This window comes from Lissotriton helveticus, chromosome 5_1 (assembly GCF_964261635.1).
Source record: "Lissotriton helveticus chromosome 5_1, aLisHel1.1, whole genome shotgun sequence".
NCBI classification, from domain to species: domain Eukaryota; kingdom Metazoa; phylum Chordata; class Amphibia; order Caudata; family Salamandridae; genus Lissotriton; species Lissotriton helveticus.
In genome coordinates this window covers 1340937231-1340963474 of record NC_136065.1, presented here as the reverse complement: position 1 = coordinate 1340963474, position 26244 = coordinate 1340937231, and the positions used below count along the sequence as shown (strand labels likewise).

The window sequence follows — 26244 nt, the reverse complement described above, 5'->3', positions numbered from 1 at the left end:
GCTCTGGGTGTGTGTGTGTGTTTGGCTCTGGGTGTGTGTGTGTGGCTCTAGGTGTATGGCTGGCTGTGTGTGTGTGGCTCTGGGTGTCTGTGGCTCTGGGTGTGTGTATGTGTGGTAGTAATTGCTGTCTGCTGAGCTCGTCCAGTAGGGTAAAATAGGTCTCACATTTGCGAGAGATTCAGCTATTGGCAATGTAAATGACAATGCCATTTATTTATCTGTTTTCAAAACCAACACATAAATAAAAAATGTGTCATTTACAATGCCAATAGCTCTAACTTTTGAAAAGGGGAAACCGTTGCATTGTAAATGCTTGTTTTATACTTGTGCTTCTCATTGTGGAAAATGCAGGAGCGACCTCTCTAAATCCTTGGTGGGGGGCAGGGTCAGACTGGGAACTGAAACAGGCCCTGGCAAACTGCTCGCCCAGCCACGGGGTAGGGGGCGAAAGGGTTGCGGCTGAGCTGTTTGCTAGAGCCGGTTTTGGCCGATTTTGTTACAGGGGGCCGAAATTGCTGGCTCCCGGTAACAAAAACGGATCCAGTGGCCCAAAATCGGCACCCACCCTGGTTTCCCACTGGGGAAATGCATGGTGCTCCCTACGGCCAGTCCAGCCCTGAGGGGGGGTGATATCTGTAAGGGGCTACGTGCAGTAGGGGTTCGGGCCCTGCCTGTGAAACCTACTCCCAACACACGCACATTTATTAACTAAATAGCTGGAAACATGAAAAGAAAGAGGAAAGGAACATTAGAACAAAAGTATTAACTCAACACGCATCATGATGCAGCCAACCCGGCCGAGCTCTCCCGCTACCAGCGTTCTAACACACAAAGTCTCTTAGTTTCTGACTGGGTGCAGGGTTAGGTCGAAGCAGGTATTGTTGGCTGCGAGAGGGAGGTTCACCTGGTCCGCTGCGGTGTTCTCCTGGGATCTCTCCGTCTCTCCACAACGTGGTGAGTCCCTAGGATTCTCCCTTTGTTTACTTGTCGCATCCCAGCTGGGTGTTAGCGCCAGACTCGCACTAGGACTTCCTACTGGTTCCGTGGGCCCATCCATTGTGTCTTTCTCTTCCTCAGGTGACGCCCTGTTGGTGTGCGGGGCACCTGTTGCTTCTTTGAACCAGGATACGTTTCGCACCACAGTGTGGTGACCTCGCCGAGCCATGACCATGGTGCCGTCCACTCTGGTGACAATCCACACCTCCGGTTCGTAGGGTGTGCGAAACTTCCAGTCGGGGTGACGATTTTTGAGGACCACTCTGGATCCTACACACACCGCTGGCGTCCTGGCACCTCTGCTTACTGTCGCCTTTTCGCTGGTAATTTTGCACCTTTGTTGGGTTTGCTCCACATCCAGACTTGGCAGTGCCCAGTCGGGGTCTTCAAGGATGAAATCCCTCGGGGAGCGTTTCAACAGGAGCGTGGCCGTGGTGCATCCCGTTGTCGAGGGAGGGGTCTGCCGATAGGCGAGCAAGAATTGGTGGAGGCATGTCTTGTCACTGATCCACCATGATTCGAAGTGCTCTGTTGAGCGTTCTCATGAAGCGCTCAACCTCGCCGTTAGCTTGAGGCTATTGGGGTGTGATCCGGCAGTGCCAGATAGCTCCACGTTTTAGGAAGTTGTTGAAGTCTTGACCCTGGAAAGGGGGTCCGTTGTCAGACTTTACTTCCTCCGGCAAACCAAAAGTGGCGAAGGTCTTCCCTTGGGTCGGTTGAACGTGTGAGAACGCCATGGACGGTACCAGTTCTACCACCGGGAATTTGGAGAAAGAGTCCATGACAACCATGGTATGCTGCCCGCCAGGGATGCTGCCAAAGTCGACACTGAGTTTGGCCCATGGTGTGTAGCAAGGTTCTTCAGTGATCACGGGCGCGGGAGCAGGGTCCCCACCGGTGATGGTGCAGGGATGGCACTTCCTGACTTCTTCATCGACCAATTTGTCCATGCCGGGGAACCACACCTTCGCCCAGAGCTTGGCCTTTGTCTTGGCTGTGCCCTGATGACCTTGATGAGCCAGGGTGACCATCCATTGGTATAGATCTTTGGGCACCATGATTCTCTGCCCTCTTAGGACCAACCCGGACCCACTGATGCTGAGTTTGTGTTTTACACTCCATATTTGTCGCCAGGAGTTCTGTTCCTCCGTCTTTAGTAGAGAGAGACCGTCGAGAAATCGATGCCACTGCCCTTTTCAAGCACCTCTTTGACCTTTCTCATGGTGTCATCCGCCTCCGTGGCGTTGCATAAGTCATCCTTGGTGACCGCTAGGGGGCAGGTATTGTCTTTGACCATGCAGATGAAGGCCTCTGTGTTTGCAGTATCATGCGGGACCGGGTCTCCCTCCTTTGTCGTGAGTGTCTTGACAGAACGTCAGTGGGGTTGTCTGCCCTGGGTCTCTATATCAGCTGGAATGAATATGCCTGAAGTTGGACAGCCCACCATTCGACCCTCGGGGTGCCAGCCTCGTGGTCCCACTGAACAGCGCTATGAGGGACTTGTGGTCCGTTATTACTCTAAAAGGGTGGTCACATATATACAGATGAAAATGCTGGCATGCCCATCTTATGGCGAGAGCTTCTCTATTTGCGCATATCTTGTTTCCGTCGAGGATAGTGCATGACTGGCGTGGGCCACTGGGACACATGTTCCTTTGGTATCTTCTTGTAGTAGTACTGACCCTAGCCCTACTGGGCTTGAGTCAACGACAAGCTCTGTCTTCCTTTTAGGGTGGAAGTAGGCCATTTTTGTATGATCTAAGAGCGCTTTCTTGATGCCTTGAAACGCCGATTCCTCTCGGGGTGTCCATTCCCAGGGTTTTCCAGTCTTGCCAGTTGCCGTAGTAGTTCAGATATGGTTGCAAGGTTTGGGAGAAACCTTCCACAATATGTCGCCATCCTCAGGAAGCTTCTTATTTCTGTGGGATTCTGTGGCACTGGGGCACTTCGGATGGCTTCTGCCTTGCGAGGATCAACGCGAAGCCCATCTCTCGAGAAGACGTAGCCGAAAAAGTCTATCAATCATTGGTAAAAGGCGCATTTTTTCTTGTGCAGAGTGAGCCCACAGTTGGCTAACCTCTGCAGCGTGGCTCTCAGTCTGACATGGTGTTCCTTCAGGCTCTGCAGGTATATTTAGATATTGTCACTTAAATTCATCACCCCCACGAGGCTGAAGAGGGCTTCCTTGATGGCATTCTGGAAAACCTCCGCCGCAGACGACACTCCAAAGTTGAGTTGGTTTATCTTTGGAGTCCCACATACGTGGACAAGGTGATAATGTAGCTGCTCTCTGGTGCTAACTCCAGCTGGTGGTATCTGGAGTTCAGATCGAGTTTCGAGAACCATTGTGTGACGTTCAAGTCTGCCACAATATCATCCATCGTCGGAGTCATTTGCCTCTCCCTGTGGATGGCTTGATTAGGGAGCCTCATGTCTACGCATAGCCGGATCGTGCCGGGTTGCTACGGCTTGGACGCCACCACTAGCAGGGATACCCAGGAAGTGAGTCCCAACACCTTTTCTATTACAACAAAACACTGTGCCTCGGCACTCCTAATGTCCTTATTTAAGTCTTAGCCAGTGAGCATATCATCCTCAAAGAAAGTCCTAGATCTGCTCACAAACACGTCAATCCTAATAAATCATACAAGAAATGTCCTTGATCATTACAAAAAAGTTTTAATTATCCGAAATCTATGCTTCACTTGGCAATCAGAGATAATTTTTCAATGATTATATATATCAGTCCAGTGTAGTAACACAAACAAAATTTGAACAGATGGAATTCATGTTCCTGATGTTTCCTCAGTGTTAAAGAGATGATGGCAGCCTGATCGTGCTGGGTTGCTTCGGCTTGGGCGCTACCACTAGCAGGGATACCCACAGAGTGGGTCCCGACACCTTTTATATTATGCCCAAGTCTTCTAGGTTCTGTAGTTCTTGCTCCACCAGGGGGCGGAGATGAAAAGGTATGCGCCGGTGTTGGAGTGCGCGCGTCTGGAGGGCCTGGTCGATGTGTAGCTTCACTTGGCGCCCCCGGAGCTTGCCTAGCCCTTGGAAGAGCTGCGGAAATTCCTTCATCATGTCTTCGGCATGGTGTTCATGGACCTACTTGGCGAAGAACACCAGCTCCACACACACACTCTGGAATACGTGTCGGTCAAAGGTCACGTGTGACCTGGGCCCATTTATTTATACCCTCGAACCAAGGCCGGAAACGAGGGGTGATGCAAAAGATAAATTGTGTTGTAGAGGCCGGATCTGTGGCGGTAGGCAGCCTGCCGTGCGCAGTAGTACCACCAGGGCCCTATTACGCTCCATGGGTGAGGGAGGTGCTGCTGTGCATTTCATTTCACTTTGAGGATGTGGGCAGTGCTTTAAATGGGCCGGTACTCACCTGTACTGAGTACCGGCACTTCTGAATTTTTAGCCCCACAGGACCGGCACTTCTCATTAGCCAAGGGAGAGTACCGGTACCCTAATAAACGGGACTGCAGGCTCCGGTTATGTCTGTCTGATTGCACAGGGTAGATGCGCTCTGTAAGTGCGACAAGCCTCTCCCTGCTGGAGATTCCAGCAGCGCCCTGTGAATGGCCTGAGACCGCAGGGGTCTAAGAGGGCTTGCTGTGCATCACACAGTGATTAACAGTGCAGGGCCTACACAGACCCTTCCCTGTCGATCACAAACGCAGCGACTATACAGCTGAAAGTGCTTTAGCCTCACCCCGCCCCTCTCAATCAGGTGCGAAAATGGGTTAAGAAAGACAGTCAGTAATCCAGTCCTATTTAGAATGTTGATGGCACTGACTGTACTAAAGTGAGTGGCAGCCCCTAAAAATCCTCTGCCTTCGCCAAAGCCGGTTTTCTTAGCATTTTTTTATTCAGGACGGGAGCGGCTTCTCTTTGTGAGCCCCTCCAGCATTAATCACAGTATTTACAAGATACCAGTGACTGGCCTGAGTACTGGCTCAATGGGTGTGACGGTAGCCCCGCCCATAGGGCAAAGAATAGCAGGGAACGCTGCAGTACTCTAGGAATTAGCTCCATGACAACTGGCAATGGCTTTGGTTGGGGATAAAGATGAGGTGAACATAGCAGGAAAGAGGTGGGATGAATGTAAAGAAGTAAGGTGATAGGTTTGCCACTTATTTTCAGATAAAAATACCACATATTTGTTGAGTTCTGTATTCATGAATCGTCTTAGAAATTGTATTTTTTTTAAACACATATTTCTGTAAAGTCATAAATCTGTTGCATTTCTTATAATTCACACACACACGCACACACACGCATACAGACACACACACACTGACACACACACACTGGCACATACAGACACACATACAGACAGACACACAGACAGACAAACACACACACAGACAAACACACAGACACCCAGACACACGCACCTAGACACACAAACACTGAGACACATACACACACACACTGACACACATACATACATACATACATACAGACAGACACACATACATACATACACACATACATACAGACACACATACATACAGACACACATACACACATACATACACACATACATACAGACAGACACATATACAGACAGACACACATACAGACGTACATACATACAGACAGACACACATATATACATACACACATACATACATACATACAGACACACATACACACATACATACACACATGCATACAGACCGACACACATACATACAGACACACATACAGACACACATACAGACAGACACACATACAGACAGACACACATACAGACAGACACACATACAGACAGACACACACACAGACAAACACACAGACATAGACACCCAGACACACGCACCTAGACACACAAACACTGAGACACATACACACACACACACTGACACACATACATACATACAGACAGACACACATACATACATACACACATGCATACAGACAGACACACATACATACAGACACACATACACACATACATACACACATACATACAGACAGACACACATACAGACAGACACACATACAGAGATACATACATACAGACAGACACACATACATACATACACACATACATACACACATACATACAGACAGACACATATACAGACAGACACACATACAGACGTACATACATACAGACAGACACACATATATACATACACACATACATACATACAGACACACATACACACATACATACACACATACATACATACAGACACACATACATACAGACACACATACAGACAGACACACATACAGACAGACACACATACAGACAGACACACACACAGACAAACACACAGACATAGACACCCAGACACACGCACCTAGACACACAAACACTGAGACACATACACACACACACACTGACACACATACATACATACAGACAGACACACATACATACATACACACATGCATACAGACAGACACACATACATACAGACACACATACACACATACATACACACATACATACAGACAGACACACATACAGACAGACACACATACAGAGATACATACATACAGACAGACACACATACATACATACACACATACATACATACATACAGACACACATACACACATACATACACACACACATACAGACAGACACACATACATACAGACACACATACAGACAGACACACATACAGACAGACACACATACAGACAGACACACATACAGACAGACACACATACAGAGAGACACACGCACACCCAGACACACACGCACACCCAGACACACACACACACACGCCCAGACAGATGCACACCCAGACAGACACACACACACACACACACACAACAAAATACTGGCCAGATGGCAAACTTAGGGGATGAGCACAGCATGGAGGGGAGAACAGGAGACAAGTACAGAAAAACCAGGGAGAAAATGTAAGACTTGTGGAGAGAGTAAGCGAAAGGTGGGAGGAAGAGGAGCAGTACTAGGGAGGCTGGGTAAAGATGAGAGGCGAATGGAGAGGACATGCCTATGTAAAGGCATGGACCCAAGAAAAGCCTTGTCGCAGGGAAAAGGACTGTGGCATTGTTTTAAATGGGCTGGTACTCCCAGGTACTGTGTACCAGCACTACTTATTATTTTTATCCCTGTTAGTACCGGCACTTCTCTACTGCTGAGGAGAGTACCACTACTCATGAAAGGTAGGCTCACTGTCTGCTAGTGCTAGTGAGCACTAGGCTGTCATTCTTGGAACCTATTTGACAGCCACGGCGCTTCTATAGTCCTAAGCAGAGCCGCTGTTTAACTATTCAGCGTGGGATCATTTGCATGATGCCCCTGTGTTCACCATCACACTGTATCGACAGCGCAGGGCCCATTTAGGCCCTGTGCTGTTAATCCCATTCCCACTATTGTGTGCATTTGGGCAAACACGGGTATGAAGGCAGCACATGGACAGAGGCAATTTAGAAACTCATGGGAGGGAAGGAGTTTAAAATGGATTTAATCCCACCTGAGACTTTTTCTGAGTGTTTGCTTATGTCTGTGTGCTTGCCCACTTGTGTGTGCCTGTTTTTCTGTGAGAGAAAATTGAGGGAAAGAGGGAGAGAATCAGGACACTCAGGAGATTTTAGAGAGAGTGTGAGTGTGTGTGAGTGTACGCCTGAGAGTAGATAGTATTGTGCCGAACAACAACAAATAACAGTATGGCATTAAAAAGCAGCAAATATTACAAAACGCCGAACTGTTCACATATCATCCTGTTTGGATTTCATTTTGTGTAATGAGTTATCCTGTTTCATTTACATAAACATATTTTTCATGTGTTTTGATAGTGGTTGCAACTGGTACAGAATTCATTATGTATCATCATATGTTGCTCTTAGCCCCGCCCCTAGCCCCGCCCACTTGCCACGCCTCTAGCAGTCATATTAATGAGTACCTGCACTTATTTTTTACCATTTAAAGCACTGGATGTGGGGAAGAGTGATCTCCTCGCGCACCTCGAGTGATGGTGCTTTCGGGCTGCCACTCACGTCACTGTGCTGCTCCTCTGCCTCTCAATTCCCCAGGCGTGGAAGGTGTCACATTCCCAGCCCCCAGTGACAACCCCAGTGTGTGATATATAGCAGGCGCGCAACACCCATTGGGCTCACCGGGCTTCAGCCCCCCCCGTCGTGCCTGTCAGCCCGGGCTGACACAGCTTCGCGGCTGGCGACGTTTTAATTGCAGCCGCACCAGAGTATATCACAGGTCTGTAAAAGACCATTTAAATGTAAATGAGGCTTTTGTTATGTTTTTAGCCCTTCATACATCCACTCTGGTTACGGCTGGAAGAATTAGCCCCCCCCCCTCCCCGAAATTTGACTCTAGTTGCCCGCCTGCCTCCTGTAGTCGCCTACACCCACACACCTCTGCTGATTATTTAAAGTGGGATTGGCTGGGATTCGGTATTCTCTGGTGCACTGTAAACCCAGCCTGATGGCGTGAAGCGAGACTTTATTTGCTGGGAGGTGTGAAGGTTTTAACGTGACAGTGGAAAGAAAAAAAATGTGACTACCCAGAATCGTGAATGTCCTGAAAGCTGTCTCGTAGTAAATAGGCAATAGGCGTTACGTGAATAAGGAAATTATGCAGTATTCTGCTTCAAGTTAAACAGGTCAAATTTGCTTGATGATGCTGAATCTATTTTGTTCTAAAAATAAACATTCCCTTGTGTTCAGGTTCTTAATAGCAAAGGTTGCTTAATCAAGGGGTTTCATCTCTGGCCAGAGCAACAATTCTTAAGGCTACAGACTACACTATTTAGTGCGCCTTTTACTGGAAGTAGTGCGTACCTAAACATATAGATAAGAGGTTATAGGACGACATATTGTAGATGGTAATATGACATTCCAAGTACCATCCCAATTATTTCAGCAGACTAAAAGAATATAATGGACAGGGTGCAACAGTTGCTGAAAGAATGCAAGTCGTGGGATAGGGGTGGGAGGTTACACTTCCTTTCCCACATATGACACAGGCGTCCTACTGAATGAATCTCAACCAAATATACATTTGTTAGAAAGGAGGCTAAGATGTTGAAGCAAGTATCGTTTTTCAGTTCAGATGAGTTATGCGCCGCCGATAAAACAATAATGCCCCTCAGAAAGGTATGGGCTTTAGTTTTATTAGCACAAATACTATCCAGAAGTAAACTTAAGAGAATATGTTACAAACACACCTAAGTTTTCCCCAACTACATGTTTAGACTTTTGACGTTTCTGAAATCAATTTGACAACTATATCGATTAAACAGAAAGAAAAGGCAAGAAAATTTGGCAAACTGAGCTATTAAAAAGTTTCTAGGCAGGAGGCAGATGGGAATTGGGAATGCATTGAAACCCAGAATAAAAGGTGGCCATCTTTATTTAACATTACGCTTAAAAAAATTGAATATGATTAGGCAAGGTGTCCAAGCAAACTTTTGGATGGAATTGCTACTCCTAAAACCAAGAAACAATTTATGTAAATCCAATCAACAACTGGTAAATGCCATTTACCATTCAGTGGCATTACATTGTCATAAGACCAACAAAAAATCACTAATGTATTTCCTCAAGTGGTTCTATGACAGGTGGTTTATTAACATCAAAGCAGAAAGCTACCCCCAGAGATTTGAGAGGAACTAGAGCAATAACGTGGCAATGATTTACCTTACTAGTATTTATTTTAACATACAAATACTCCTATGCAAAAGAACACTTCTAAGGGAAATCTGTAAAAGTTGCAAGGAGATACAGGGATGAATCCTCTACCTCCCCCACACACCCCTCAGTTAATTGGACTTCATATACGTCCAGATAGACTGAATGACGTAAAGTTACAACAGCCCTTTTATTAAGAAGCAGACAAAGCTGAAACATCTTTCCAAAATGGTCACACCGCCCTCTGTGCCAAATTGCATTGACTGAACAATGATGTTGATTTTACCCAAACGCACGTCTAGACATCTAGAAATGGTGAAAATAGGGTTCAGATAATGTCCTCTCCATCTCCGTTCTGATTAGAACAAACCCTATTGGAGGGCTGCTTTCAACCGTGGTCTTGGAAGTAATGTTTTATTGTTCATTTTGAATTGTTGCGTATGAACATTTTTACCTAGCACAGATACCATGACAACCGCTGTGCTGTTTTTCCACGTTGAGAAGACTGCTTAAGTCCTCTTACAACTACTGGTTCGTGGCAGTCAGTGCTTTAGAAATAATAGTTATTAAACTCGTTGCCTTAGAAAAAAAGGAAATTATGCAGTATTCTTACGTTTCCCCATTCCTTGCGCTAGAAATGTCCAGTTAACGTTTTCTCTGCATTCTGGTTCTTGTAGTCCTAAATTTGTAACGGGATGAACCCTTCTATACGTGCCTAAATTTACAGAAAAACCTTAACTGGAAAAGCTACTCGCGCACAAAAACAGGAGGCCTGAAACCTGCTTGAACGTTGTGTAAATTGCTGAGGTTCAAAGAAGGGAATAAAGGAAGCGTACTCTTTTATCTGCAGAACTTCTGCTGTTTGTAGACAATCCACGTTCACGAGCAGTTGTGAAAAAGTGGGTGTTCTCAAAGCTGCACTATAAAAAGAATGTACGTCTTCTGCTGCTGAATGGGAATAGTGAAGCTGTTGGTGGAATGGCCAGGGGAGGGCAGTGCAAAATGAAGGTACACAGCTACAGATGAGTGTACATATCTGCCAGGCTAAGATGATCATGACCGCATGACACTTTACTGACACACATTAAAATAATTAAAGCATGGAAACCTTTCTTCCCCAGTTAAATTTCTATTTAGGCTGCGTGTAGCATGGATGCTTTAGCATCCGAGAATGTGATTTTAATTACCCTTTCGGAGAGGCCCAGAACCAACCCCTGCCAGCCCGCCTCTGAAAGGTTTCAACAACCCTCCCTGCCCCACACCTCTTGTTTTGTTTGAGACGGGCTGCCACCGAGGTGATATCCTTGACTAAATGCAGGGATTTCACCTAAGCACTTTTGGTGTGTTGAATTTGTATTCAGCTGTTTTAACAAGGCAACGCAGCAGCTGCTTTGAGGGGAACATTGGCTCCAGACGGAGAACTATGCTTGAAGATAGGTGGTGCATGTTGTTTTGGGCACATGTCAACGGTACATGAGCGTCAAGGCACCTGGGACATCATGGGCATGGTGTTAGGATCGAGATTCAGTATGGACGAGACTCCATAATTGCTGTCAAATTCACTCAGTCTCCTATGATGGTGAATATCAACAATGGTTGAGGTGAGGTCTGTCACTGACCCTTGGGAGGAAAAAGGGATAAGGGAGAGAGAAAAGGGAGACCCCCCAAAAGATCACCACAAGGACGCGCCAATCAATGCGTTGCCATGGTCCATCTATCAGAGGGAAAGTCTGGAGTAAGTTAGAGAAAATATGATCAAATACAAAGTAAGAAATGTGAACCAAAAGATCTCTACATTAGCACAGAGAATTTTACTGCTAACATTCAGAACAAGAGTGTGACCAGTCTCCCAGCTGCCTGAATCCAGCCAGAGAACCTAAGAGAAGAAAGGCAGGATACTTTGCTGAGGTGGAAGACACTGTCAACCCCATAGAAAGAAGTGAAGTAGCTGCAAGCCCCAGATTCAGGTTCACAGAGCCAACCCCATACGGAACAAAATAAAACTGTGGTGACACAAACATGTGATAGAGCATCGTGGAGTGAAGGTAACTCACCAACTGCTGTCGCAGGTGAGAATACTCAGGGGACTGTGGCTCTTATTCTATCTTTGCTCCTCCCTTCCGCGGTGTGCTCCCATAACCAGTGTTCTACCAAATCTGTGCCATAAGTGTTTCCATCTTTGTGACCCCAATCTATACTGTCAACCAGTGCATCCTTCAGCCATAGCCTGTTTGGAATTCTCCTTCGACGGGACAGATCAGTCCTACCAATTCTGACACTTTTCATCAATAGTTGAGATACGTTAATGCAGAGAGCAGGCACAGTCCTCACATAGTCATTGTGTTCCAAGAGAGACACACAATGCAGGGCGTATTATATTGTATTTGTAGAGAACTTACTACCCCTATGTGCGATGCTGAAGCACTTGTCCATGCAGGTAACAGGTTACACCTTATGCTTGTGTGGTTGGAAGAGTGTTGTCTTTGCTTTGAGCCTCTGTGGAAAGCGTCTCCATGCGGTGCATGATGAATACCAGGGTGCAGTTTTGTAATGCAGAATCGCCACTTCTGTTTCTCAGGTTGGCCTGAGCATTACCTGATCCTGATTGTCTGCCATTTTAGCTCCGCCCCCCTTGATTACCTTTAGCCACGCCCCTTATTTGCTATGTTAGCCACCCCCGAAGTTAAGACCTAGTTGCGCCCCTGATATATAGTGAATGTAAGTATATGAAATCGTTACTTACCTACACATACTTATCTTAAGGTTGCACAGCATTTGTGATAATCTGGTGTCATACCCTCCGCATTGCCTCTGTGGAGCAGTTCAAGATGCTTCGTCTCGCTCCTGCTACTCTCTGTGGTAAGAGGGCTGTGGAGGAGAGGAGAGCTGCCCGTTCTCTCCACAGCTTCGCTGGAATAGAAGAGACCTGCCGTCTTCCGAATAATGCTAGCTGATCGCGGGGCTATGGGGCCGAAGCGAGGTGCCTCCTCTCCCCAATTCAGCTCCTTAGAAAATTGTCGCCAACTAGGTTTAGCGTCCGCTAAGGCACCTCGGAAGACGTGGTTTGCCATAGAGAGGTATTAATAAAACACGCGCACGCACGCACACTTAATTAACGCGCACACGCAGTTGAAATAATCTTGGGCGACGACCCATGGAGTTCCTATAAAACAAACCCATCGTGCATAGAGGACCATCAATCTAGTCAGTGACCTAACTTAATCTTCACTGCACGAGGCGCAAAGATAACACCACATAACATCGGCACCCCACACAGGGCGCGTCAGACGCTTCATATCTGCTGCTGGCTCAGTCTGGGTGAACGCCGCCAGCAGCGGGGCTGTGCAGTGCGTATACGTGCGTGCTTTCCACTGCCCAGACGGAGGAGGACTGGTGTTTCCTATGCTGAGGTGCATGCTTCCTGCTTAATTCACTGAGAAAACCGTCGCGCGCCTCGCGGGTTCATAAACTGGATTGCATTATTAACCAAATCAAACATTAAGCCCACTGGGCTCCGCAAAAAACAAATGACACCAGGCTGGTTCATGTTTCCCTGGAAACAGCAACCCATCCATAGTCGTCCAACACTTTGGGTATTCCCTACTCAGTAGCTTTATTTGTTTGGTTGTCTTTTAGCCTTCTGATTTGGTAATTGGTAGCCTCATAGTACCTTTTGTGAATTTTGGATCTGTGGTAAACAAGGCGGTTCCTGCTCGTTGGCAAACTCTCTAGCTGCATGTTGTTGTTATGGGTGTGTTTTTTCTCAACCGACCCTAAATTTAGCTCGGGAAATGTGGTGTTGTGGTAAATGTGTCAGCTATGCCACAATGCGACCTGCGTTTTAATCTCAGCTTTACAACTCGATCGCTTTGTGTGATTGTTGGCAGGTGAATCGGGTTCCTTGTGTCACTGTACCTTGCTGCCAAAATACGGTGTGAGGAATCTCGAGTATTAAGCCCTACATTAAATACAAATATTTATACCTACTTATTTATAAAATCCACACTGGGAATAGAATCGACTCTGCGCTGGATTAAAAACGATAGAAACTAAGGGAAAAGTTGCATTCGCCAGCTCCTTCAAGACGGACGCACGCGGGTTCCTCGTCGGTGGCGAGTGATGCGCGCGAATGCAGATGCTGCTAGCGTTTGAAGCTCTGGTACCCGGCACCGCTGGAGATGCGTTGTCCGCTTTTATAGTCTTCTAGCTGCCGCGCATGCAGTGGTATGCGCTGCATGGATTATTGACAGTTATAAAAGCGCACATACAGCCCCAGCCCTGCACGGGAGGGTACCAGACCATCTCTCCTCTGTCTCCCGCGCCTGCCTCCGTGCGCCCGGGCTTTCCCTTCCCCGGCTCCATCTCACTGACTGCGCACAGACGTAGCTTGTGCCTCGGTTCGGGGCTGACATTTCTGGAGACCAGACCCAGGAGTGGTGCCTTCGGGGCGTGGGCTCGGCCAGTCTAAGGCATCCTTTCCCGTCCACCCTTCTGGCCGCAGGAAGAGATTCCTCTGCGCGCAGACGGTGGCAGGGGGCTGGAGGAGGGGGCTCGACGGGCTAGCACTCGAGACGTCAAACTTGAGATTCTCAGCATCTTGCGCCGGTGGCTGGCGCAGCGCAGACCAACCCTTCACGCCGAGGCAGAGAGGGGAGGCGGAGCCTCGGCATTGAAGTGCGGAGACTATTATTAGAAAGAGACAGAGCGCGCGCAGAGCGAGGGGCGAGAGCATCATTGGACTGGGGCTGCTCCTGGCGTGCCCATGGTCTCCCACCTACCCAAGCCAGCCAGCCACCCCTGCTGCCAGCTGCGGCCACTCCATCACTCCTGAGAGCCACCTGGGCGAGCTGCGCCCACCGCTGACCTGACCTGTTGTCGGGCGCATCCGCGGAGCCGGCCGCGCAGAGAAGTTGAGAGCCTCTTGGGCTCATTTCTCCGCAAAGACCACCTTAGCCTTCCTCTTGGCTTCCTCACGGAGATCGCGTCCCCTCTCTTCTTCGGAAGAGAGGGACAGGGAGAGGGCCGGAAACATTACTTGCTTGGCCGAAAGAGACTGGGTGTGGATGCCCATGGAGGACGACGAGATGGACAAACTGGACGACATGGCCTCCGTTAGTGATTTTGACCCCATTTCGGGCAACATCCCGGCGACGAAAGTGGAGATCACGGTCTCATGCAGGTAAGAAGACCCAGTGGAGGCGCAGATGCATGAAACGACGAACAAGGGTTGCGGTGCAAAAGGGCTTTGAGGTTAAATCTTGCCCGTCGGTGAGCTGGGGACTCTGCAGTTGCATGCCCAACTCTGCAAGTTGAAAGTGTGTATTGCATGTGCCTGCAGACGCATGAGCGGTTCAAGAAGTGCGCTTTATGCCAGTGATCACAAGCACATTGTTGCAGTTCATAATCAGTTTCAAGACTGAATATTATTACTTCTTTAAATGTTATTTTAGCCTATCCGCCTCTGTAGTAACAGTAGATTGCTGTGTATTATTTGGCAACCAGATGCCAAGCTGGATCTCAGTAGGGCTCCTTGACTTCGCAAGAGCGCTCTCAGCAGTACGCTGGCATGTTTGCCTTCATTCCTCACTCATCTGCTTTGATTTATTTTGCAACCTCCCCCACCTTTTAATTTGCTGGCAAGTTTTCCAGTTTCAATTTCAACCTCGATCGGAAATTGGCCGATTCCTTCAAAGTGCACAGGGATCCACGCGCTGCCGCCCGTTTGACTTGTATCTCATTGCAAACCATGACCTTCCAGTAAGCCCCAGGGAGCAGAGATATTGATATTTCATCACAAAGTGCATTTGCCAGACAAGTAGCAGGTAGGAGATATGAGAACCTTGGCCTCTGAGCATGCCTCCTGGCCAGGTCCCCGTAGACTAATCGAAAATAAATGAATGTGCAGTGGAATGGGCTGGTTGCCCACACTGTAACCTTTCGGGTGGACAGGAGTCTTCCAAAGATCATTTATTGGAATTTAATGTTTCATTCTGTCACTGGAATGGTGCTGCTGATAGGAAAGGGAATGGGTATTTATTGTCGATTCTGTTTCAGTATACAACAGCCTAACCAACCCAAGCCTAACCCATTTCCCGGGTAAAACCGCAAGGTATGCAAACACATGCAACCAGTAGACCAGTGAGCAACTGTCTTAAAATAAATGAGTTTCTACTTAATGCCTGTACTTTTATTATATTTTGAGACATGGACTTCCTCACACAAATTATTACTAATTTGTGGGCCTAAAATTGAGAACCTCAGCCCCCCAAGTGAGCTCCTATGCTATTGCATACACACAATGACATTTGGAAGCATCAGACCTGGCTTGAATCTGTAATCGCGATATTGAGCATATGTGTCATATGGTGGGCTTGCAGGATATCTTTACAATAATGCAGTTCAAAAGACAAGGTGTTTCGAATTTAATTTACGTTCATATCTGTAGTAAAGCCCAACCGTAACTCTGCATCCTTGTCTGCTACTTGTCCATGTGGGTTGAGGGGCTGCAAGAAGAGTGTCTGTCAGGCTGAGCACAGGTCAGCCTGACAGACACTCTTCTACTTCAGGTTAAGCAACCAAAAGCTTTACAGGAGCTAAACGCACAGGCTCATGGCTGCCTGAGCTGAACTTTGCTAGACTGAGGATTTCGCAGCCCTGTGAGCGTGACCTCCGCAGCCTGGCAAAAGTGCCTCCAGGCCCCCCCTCGTGATGAAGGGGAGCATCACTAATTGCCGCAGACCTGGGCATTTCAGTTTTAAGCCCAGAAGTCCCCGGGGCTGAGTTCAATTCAATGACACCTCGTCAAAGTGGTGTGGGGGCAGCCGTCTCACTGACCCCATCCCACTCTGTGGTGAGTGAGGAACTGCTGCCTTCCCTGTGAGCCAATGAGGGAAGGCATCAGTCCCAACCCCATGGGACCTACTAGGCTTCCCTCTCTGCAGCAAAGGTGAAGTTTATGTTTTGGGTGTATGTTGTATGCATGAATGTATGTGTATTTGTGAGTGAGTGATGCAAATTGGTGTGTGTGTGCTCATGTGTGAAAGCATGGGTGTGAGTGTGTGGGCCCCTCTCCCCCTTTGCTGATAACATTTCTGGCTGCCACTGATGCTTGTGTCCCTCAGCTGACAGCCCTTGAGGAGTGAGGTGCCCCAATATGAACTGCGTTTTGAAAGTACCGCGGAGGGTCAGCGATGCTATACTGAGTCTGCACTACTCAATATATAGTATTGTACTGTACATCAGGACTTCAATCAGCGCTACACAGTACAGTCATGGAAGCATACAGATCATACATTAGCAATGTTAGGCGTGCCATGTGCACCCTCAGAAGTACTGTGCAAATATTCGTGAGTAGTAGCAGGGTCGGCTCTGGGAGCAAACTTGATGTACCTCAATGGTCTGATTTCCTTGATTTGAGTAGGATGACGCTGCTCAGATTGCCTCTAAATGCAAGGTACCTGATTAGAAAGGATATTAATGACCAACTGCTCATTATTGGGAACATACATGTGTTATAAGATGAAAGTTGGGAATTATTTCTTGAACTGAATCACAGAGGGTGACGATCTAATTTTAAGTGGTGGTTTATTCCACAGACTTGGAGCTTCGGCAGACGGGGGAAGACGGGGAACCAAAAGTATCCCTGGCAACACTGTTCAGATCAGCCTCACTCCTTTCCCCCCCTCTCTCTGTCTCTTTCCTTCCATCCATTCCCTGCCTCTTGCATTCACTTTCTCCTCTCTCTGTTTCTCTTTCCTCCTGCTACGGCGGCTGGTGACATTTGAAATTGGTGGGGCGTAAAACAATTGTTGTACTTCATTGCGGCGAGTGAGAGTAGCGAGCGAGCCTGAACCACCTACGGAGGGCTCGGGGGTGTTTCACGGTGGAAAAATAGTGGGCAAATGGTGCATTTTCAAATTTTCAAGCAAATTTGAGAAAGCAGGAAGGTGTCAACCACTCTGAGGTCTGATGACAAGGCACCAGAGCCAGACAGCAGGCAAAGTACTGCAAGCTCAACAAACAGTACGTGTCCTTGAACAAACCTACTTAAACGGGCAGCTTGAACATGATGTCACCCAGTTTGCAGCACAGTACTGCATCACTGCTAGAGAGACTCAGCAAGAGATGCCGTGGGGAAAGTACCTGCAAAGGCCAGAAATAGACAACTGACCACCCAACACAGCAACAACAGCACAGTCCTGTGGAGCGCTCATCCTTACACACAGCTAAAACAAAAAAGTTTATTTGGGACGACCTTCTCTTAATTTGACATTAACAATAATGATCCATTAGCACTGTTGACAAATTGCCCAGTTCCGAGTGCAAATGTGTTCACTCATTGTTACAATGCATTCAATCCTGCACCAAAAGTTATACGACTTTTCTGTCACTTTGGAAGCAGCAATCCATTATATCCAATCAGCAATGCACAAACAACCATTCAATAAACAAATGCCTTATTTCATGTAACTGCATGTAAACACCTTGGATTTCATGGGGGCAGTGAGCAGACATCATTTGACTTTCTGTTGGTAGTTTATAGCAGATTATAGACCTATATGGGGGGGTTATATTGTAGGTTATGCGTGTAGAATTGTATCTGGTGGTATGTAGAGAGTGTGAGCTGTTTGTGTGCTGGGCAGTTGTGTAGTGGCAATTTATATAGTCTTAGCTTTGTTATTGTACAGCAAGAACTCACTGCCCAAGGGAAGCTAAAAGGCCTGGAGAAGAAGCAGAGCGCAAGTAATGCCACGCAAACAATCCACTCGTCCAGCTAAAAAGAAAGTCTGCCTAATGCATCCATGCAGGAATGTTCGCGCATGCACACTTTATACCGCTGGGTCTCGTGCAGCAAAAGTGAGTCTCGCCTCACTCTTTCGAGAGACGCAACAAATATGTTTAGAACCAATAAAAACATTGAAGTCACCAGCCCCACATTTTTGGTAAAATGAAGAGCGGTGACATGATAACAAAGTAAATGTCTCTTGTTAATTGGCCCTGCTGAAAGCTAATCCAACATTGCATCTAAATATAAAATAATAGCAGCACCATGCATGTCAAATAAATATAGAACTACTAGTTAAATTACCTACAGTAAACTTCCTCCAGCAACAACTTGCCTTGTCAATCGCTCTCTCGTCTAAAGTGAGTGACTCCCGTAGTTAAGCGTCCTGCTGTGCCGCCGAATGGTGACACTCGGCGCTTTATAAAAATACTAAATGAAAAAATGATCATGCACTCATGTAAACGCAGGAGAAACTCCATTTGCGTCAATGGTCCCAGCCCTCGGTAGGGTATCGGGCAGACCACAGACATTTCCTCCTTCCGGGCATGGAGACTACCGAATGTTGACAAGCGGGGCCCACAATGAGAGGGGTATTGCTCTGGGCTTGGGTTGCTGAAAAAGAAATAGCTGTTCTAATGCGGTCGGTGCTTAAAATTATGGCACGTATTTATCATGTTTCCCCACAGCAATGACTGGGTTCAACGAGCGCTCTGCTCCCAGGCTGAGGCCTGTGGTGCACCAATCTAATACCACTTACAACATTTGCCATAAATCAAAAAAAACTTTGCAAGGTCGCAAACCTGCAAAGTTTGCCACCCTCACCAAATGTCTTTAAAAAGTAGTTGTTTTTTTCGTGAAACAGAATCACTTTTGCAGTATTTTTCACCTTCTAGTTTGTATTTTGCACAGCTTGCACAGGTGATGCAATTTGAAAATTGTTAGTTCTGAAAATCCCACCAATGAGTGTCAGCGATTCCCACCCCTAGTTGTCGGTTCGGGAGATTTTGCATTTTTTAGTCACACAAGTAGGCAACAGATTTGTACTGCTTTTTCAAACCGCTGCTGTCCTAAAACCCGTGCCGACTCTGCCCCGTCATCAGAGTCATCCACATAAACAGTTATTCATTACTTTTATTAAACAGACCACGTTAGATGTCTTGGAATGCACTCTCGTGAGAGGCTCTCTCATGACTTATGCACACTGTCTACTCACCATTCTGTCCTCGTGCAACTGTCAGGGATTCATTGCCCAGTGTGTAGGTAACTTACAGGCCTGGCACTGGCAGCCAACAGCAGGAGGTGTTGAGGTCCATTCTGGCGGCGCCTGATCGGCATAGCTGCGCACTGCACTCGCACGGATTATTCGCCGCAATTATTTGCCCCAAGGCCCTGGGCCTACCCTACTAGGAAGATTATTTTAAACTTAATTAAGGGCCCACGCCGCCGCCGACTCAGTGAATTCTACTACTTCTTCGTGCTTACTTTTTAACCCTCGTCGAACGATGATCTATCTCATCAGATCAATGTAATTTCGAGGAATGACTTCCTGCCGTGTACCTTATGCCCGGGTGTTCTGATAGTGGGTTTTTATTACTGTTAGCAAAGATCTGCTTGGGTTGGTTCTGAGAATCCGCTTCTAGGCGAGGTGTGAGATCTTCAAGGACCGCTAACTGCTAATGGAGGGTGCCTTGCTGAAGGCCTACTGACGCACGTACAGCATGAGGCCACTTAACTTAAGCAGCGTTTTGTCACCATATATACAGCCTGACATCGGCACCCAGCATCAACCCTTACCCAACTGTCTGAGTCTGCATCGGTGTAACAAGGAAAGCCCACGTTGTTCATGCCACACGGCCGGCATCAACCGTGCCAAACACCTAGAAGTTTTTATAGAGCAAAGGTCACGTATGGTACATAACTCAGCTGCACGTTCTGTTTTAGCGCCTGCTACGCGATTAATGCTCCCGGGGCACCATCTTCATCTATACAGCTGATTATTTATTTGATTAAATACTAACGGCTTTGCAGAGTGCACTCGGAAAACATTATTACTTCTTGGCGCTATATATAGAGTTGCGTTACGAGAGTAAAATGTGCTACCTGCCGTATCTCTCAACTCCAAATGGCGTACATTATATACATTTTCTGAATGTTCTTCAAGAGTTCGACTATTGAACAGACCGTGATCCAGGTTTGTTGAGATAAGAGGGGGCCACAAAACAAATCAACGTTCACGTGAAGCCGTGCACAAGGAAACATTGCACCTAGCCTAGGTCCTAGATGTCCCCCACGCAGTGCCAACTACAAAACCTACACAGCGGCGGCCGAAATGCTCGAGGGAGGGGGGGGGGGGAAGGGGAGGAAGGGGGGGGATCGCGAACCGCGGGTGGAGAATAAATTTACCAGCATTACAAATTATAAAAGTAAACGTACTTGAGGGCTAGGATACCACCTCCGCTCTGGCCTGTTCTGGTGGGTCCGCGACGCTTGTTCCTGCTGCAGGAAGCAGCCAGCAGGCAGCTTCCCTCCCCTACGCAACGTAAGGGAACTAGCGCCGGCCAATCACGGAGTACATGGAGCAGGGCTAATACTGCCCATAATGAGACCCGGCTCCCCCGGGTCTCTGCCTGTGTGGGTGCAAGGAGAGGAGGAGGAGGGAAGGGGCTACTGAGTGTGTGCGCATGCGTGGGCAAGTCATAAAAATGACTTGTCCTAAATGCGCACACTTCTGCTGCCCCCTGCCCTCCCTGCCACGCTGCTGCCTGCTATCCCAGCCTGCCGGCTGCCACTCACTGCCGCAGGGCAGGCCCGCCCCCCACACCCTTCCGCGATGACGTCACTATAGTTAGTGACTCCGACCGACGGCGACCTAAGGCAAATTGCATTATCATGATTCAGTAATCGTATCGTATGTATGCAGTGACGGTCGTCCATGGCTAGTGGGGCAACGCCCCAACGCCCCCAATGGACGAACCGCCACTGCAGGCTTGCTCTCTTCCTCACTCATCATTGCATGTGTTTGTTACAGCAAGAAAATGCACATCTTTTGCTTTCTCTCTCTCTGATCACCCCTCTGAAGTCACGTCTGGTCCTCATGCAAACATCTTTGGGAGCTGGAGAAGGGACAGGGTTGGTCCTTCAAATGCCTCCAGTGGCGCCAGCCCCCAGGGGGAATGCCCGATGGAATACATGGTCAGCCTGGCCTTGTGGACAGCAAGCCTCTAGTCGCCTCTACTTTTGCACCTTGCCTTAGGAACAACCAAGTAACCTAGACATTGACCAGAGACGACACGCCCCATACAAAACATTCAAATACTTGATAAACAGCCAGGCGACAGCTCATGCAGTGTCTAACATGAGAGGGCATTAATTAACCAGAACTTTGACACGTTTGTGCAGCAGGAGCTCATGGATGGATATTAGGAAGTAAATGTGACTGCTGCCCCTGCCAGGAAGGGGAAGGGACCCCTTGAACGCGGGTGGACTCCTCCGAAGACCGGATCTGAACTTCCAGGCATTATGAGCTATAGGCTGCAATGTCAGTCTATGTATCACCCAGAACAGGGCATGATTGGTTACCTAAAACTGCTGCCTGTACTGCTACCAGTGCTACAAAGTGGCAATCCATAACAAGACCGAGCTTTACATTACAGCTAAATGTACATTAAAGTCGAGTCCCCTTACCTCTGCTCCTACCGACCAGGCGTGCAGCCACATGTGCAGCTCTCATCTGATATTCCGGGACCGAGGCCCGAGGAGAGGGCACTGGCAGAGCTGTGCTCAGAGTTGAGTGAAGTTCTAAATACAACTTCTATAAAGTGCAATGGGAGGATCTGTCAAACCCCGTTCAATTGATGTCGTTTCTTAAATAGTTCCATTCATTGCAGATCCGATCCGAGAATTCATATTAGGGTTAAAAGCCCACCGTACCCCCAGATTTGAACCTGAATCTGATTGCATTACGATACCTTTTGACGCCTGGCCATTTCATGCAGAAGGCGTGTATTCACTTCATTTTTTTTTAATTTGTTGAACGAATATAGTGCTTCACAGAAACGCTCTCTCCATGACGCAAATAAGACCTTGCAGATGGCCTGGTCATGGATGTTGGAAGTGCCACCTATCACAGAGTTCTTCAAGGCAGCGTCAGGGAAGGAATTTAATGAGGGTTCTACCATCCTTGATTACTTTCTGTAGTTCTCATGTCTTGTCCCTCACACAGTCACCTGAGGGGCGAAGTTGTGACCTTTGATGGTCTAAGTGTGGGACAAGGGGCCAAACATGTGATTTCATCTTGGTCAGGGGGTGTGCGATCTCACATATGATACCCCTGGCATTTTAGTGAATTGACATCCATGGGGTTAGTTACCTTGCACATATGGCTGCTAAACGTACCCTATCCAAGGCCACATGGAAAAGTAAGTATGCTACCACTTCCATGTTCAGGGAGTTTTCTATGTTCTTTGTCCTTCAGTATCTCTGATGTGTTTCTCCATTTTTTATTTTAATTAACTCTGGACAGCAGAGGGGGAGGTTAAATCCCTATAATTTTCTTTGGTGTCTCTTCCTTTTAGATCCATTTTCACTATATGCTGATCTCTTTAACCCCTCCCCTGCTGGTGACGGAACCACTCCGTCATCAGCTGCGGTTGCGCTGTGCTGATGACGGAGCGGTTCCGTCACGGCCCGCTCGGCACGCCTGCGCGGCGCGGATTCTGCGCCTGCGCTGAGCGTTCCATTGAGCGGGCGGGGCAGTGACGGAACTGCTCCGTCATGAGCACAGCGCAACCGCGGCTGGTGACGGAGCGGTTCCGTCACCAGCATGCGCCTGCCTCGCGGCCGCCCCGCCCCCTTAGCACTGCGGCGGAATAGCCGCCGCAGTGAAGGGGTTAAGAAGATATGAATCACTCCTAAGGGGACTTGAATTGGGAGGGGTAAACTGTGGCATGCAGCTTTGCCTGTTCTGCAAAGTTCAGGCCTCCCACTTTCCTGAACCTACATACATCTTCTCCAGGGTCGGACTGGCCTATCGGGCAATACGGCAGTGCCAGCAAATTCTCTTCCCGGTCTTTCATTGTCTGTCCTCTTCCAGGACTCCTTCTTTCCCGTCTGAGAGGTCCTATCTGAGAGGATCTGTTTTTCTACCTAAGTATTTCTCTGTGGTCTGTCCTGCATGGAATGTTGGAATAAGTAGGACAGGTGATAATGCAGCTTTCATAGTCATCCTCTGGTCACCAAGAGGACAGTTCAGCAGGACATGCTCCAATTTTGGTTTGAGGTTAGTGATTCTGGGACAATTTTTAGAGGAGGGGGGTGCTGCCATCAATGCTACGTCATTAAAGTCACAGAAATAGTGGATCCTTCAAGCGTTAGACAAAGAGCAAGTGAAGCAAATGAGCCGCACCCATTCAGCAGGAGAGTGTTAATAGAACTGCATATGTTTAGTGGTGCATTTTGGAGCACATTATCCTACATGTATGACTAAAACATGCTGCAGTAGAATACTGCACTTACAAAGGACACATTTGACATTAAATCACTTTTTTTCTAGTGAATCTGACGCATAATGATATTTCAGTGACTGGAATGAACTGGTGCAACTCTTGGGTGGCTGCGCGTGACCGAAAATCAATGTGATGTTAGTGCGCGTGGCTGTGCGCTGGGTTGTGCGCTGGGTTGTGCGCAGACCCTGGTCTGTGGCTAACCCTCTTTTCATTCAGCTGATGGCCTTTCAGAGCAGGGGCTGGGCACAGGTAGGCTGAGTACAATGGAAGTGAGCAGGGGTAAGGCACAGGCACGCTGTCAAAAGGAGATGAAGGACGGAGCCAGATCTGGGTTGAATCCATCGTCGTTCTTTTGCTCACTTAGCCACCCCAGTTCAGACACAGCTGTATGCAAATTAGTCTTTACCCTGTGCCTCATGGGAACAGTCCAGCCCGAACTGCCAAGCCATGTCTTCCCTTGACCTGAAACAAGCATCCTGGGACCGGTTTCGGGCGGACAGCCCTCATCAGCCAGGCTAGCTTGAATCCAGTGGCAACGTGAGCAAGGGACCCATGTCTGGGCATACCCTGCCAACTTAGGGCGAACAAAGCACACATAAGGAGATGATGGAAGGAGTGCTGAAAGGTTTCAGATACTCACCCCCAGTCACAGATCTGGGTTGAATCCATCATCGTTCTTTAGCTCACTTCGCCACTCCAATTCAGACACAGCTATATGCAAATCAGTCCGGACCCTGTGCCTCATGGGAACAGTCCAGCCTATGGCCAATGGCTAGCCCTCTTTTCATGCAGCTGATGGCCTTTCAGAGCAGGGGCTGGACACGGCAGGCTGACTACAATGGAAGTGAGCAGGGGTTGGGCACAGGCAGGCCGACTACAATGGAAGTGAGCAGGGGTTGGACACAGGCAGACTGAATGCAATGGTAGGGAGCAGGGGCTGGACACAAGCAGGCTTGTTACAAAGGAAGTGAGCAGTGGTTGGACACAGACAGGCTGACTGCAGTGGTAGGGAGCAGGGGCTGGGCACAGGCATGCTGACTGCAATGGAAGTGAGCAGGGGCTGGGCACAGGTAGGCTGACTGCAGTGTAAGGGATCAGGGGCTTGGCACAGACAGATTGACTACAATGGAAGTGAGAAGGGGCTGGGCACAGGCAGGGTGACTGCAGTGGAAGGGAGCAGGGGCTTGGCACAGACAGATTGACTGCAATGGAAGTGAGAAGGGGCTGGGCACAGGCAGGGTGACTGCAGTGGAAGGGAGCAGGGGCTGGGCACAGGCAGGCTGACTGCAATGGAAGTGAGCAGGGGCTGGGCACAAGTAGGCTGACTGCAGTGGAAGTGAGCAGGGGCTGGGCACAGACAGATTGACTGCAATGGAAGTGAGAAGGGGCTGGGCACAGGCAGGGTGACTGCAGTGGAAGGGAGCAGGGGCTGGGCACAGGCAGGCTGACTGCAATGGAAGTGAGAAGGGGCTGGGCACAGGCAGGGTGACTGCAGTGGAAGGGAGCAGGAGCTGGGCTCAGGGCCTGCCCTTTGGCCCTGTGCAGTAGGTTTTGTCCACGTGCAGGTGTAGGGCACTAGGGTTTGAATGCGGGACCTGTTTTAAGCCAGGCTTGTACCACTGCCAAGCAGACTATGCCTCCCACCTCTAACGCAATGCTTATGACTTCACAGTTTTAAATACGAAGACTAGTCACCTCATCATTAATTTATCACACAAACCCAAAGAAAGAACTCCTACAGTATCTATGGAACACATACGGTATTCATAGTTGTCAGTCACAATGTTAATGGTAAAGAAATGTCATGTCACGGTGTAATCATTACTGAAGCTTGTGTCGTCTGTCATCAAGAGTGAGCGTATGACCACTACATGTGCTCTGCGTGATACGGGTTGCATGGCAGGTGTGCGAGCTATGATGGTGCTCACCCCATAACCGGGACTTTCAGGGGACTTTTGGGTTTAGTTGTAACCATAACTATAGTGTAAATGTGTGTGTTTTTTTTAAGTGACCATTATATAAATATAGATGTAGATACATGTACGTGTTTTTATGAATTAAAAAAGAATACAAAATTGGAGCCAAAATATGATCTAACCATACATAACATGTCGGCATCTAATTATGCATTCGGCACGAAAGCAAGATAAAAAGCTAACATGTCATGTAATGAATCCAGTTATTGACTAACACCGGCTTTTTGAAAGTAAAGGTCATAGTCCGGCGGCTAGTGACATTAACTGTTTTAAATTAAGGAGAACCCAGGGAATTGCTAATCGGAGGATGTGGTACGTCTTTCGAAAGGGCATC

At 48.0% G+C, this 26244-nt stretch overlaps 1 protein-coding gene across 2 annotated transcripts in view; it reads left to right on the top strand.

Moving 5' to 3' along the window:
• Window positions 1-14522: 14522 nt before the first annotated feature.
• The window catches only part of LOC144755373 (copine-5), a 1407230-nt gene continuing 1395508 nt past the window's right edge, over window positions 14523-26244 (top strand). For both annotated transcript variants that reach the window (XM_078644209.1, XM_078644208.1), the window contains exon 1: window positions 14523-14824. In XM_078644209.1, coding sequence (XP_078500335.1) covers window positions 14709-14824 — 116 coding nt within the window. In that variant the 5' untranslated portion in view covers window positions 14523-14708. The remainder of the gene's footprint in view (window positions 14825-26244) is intronic.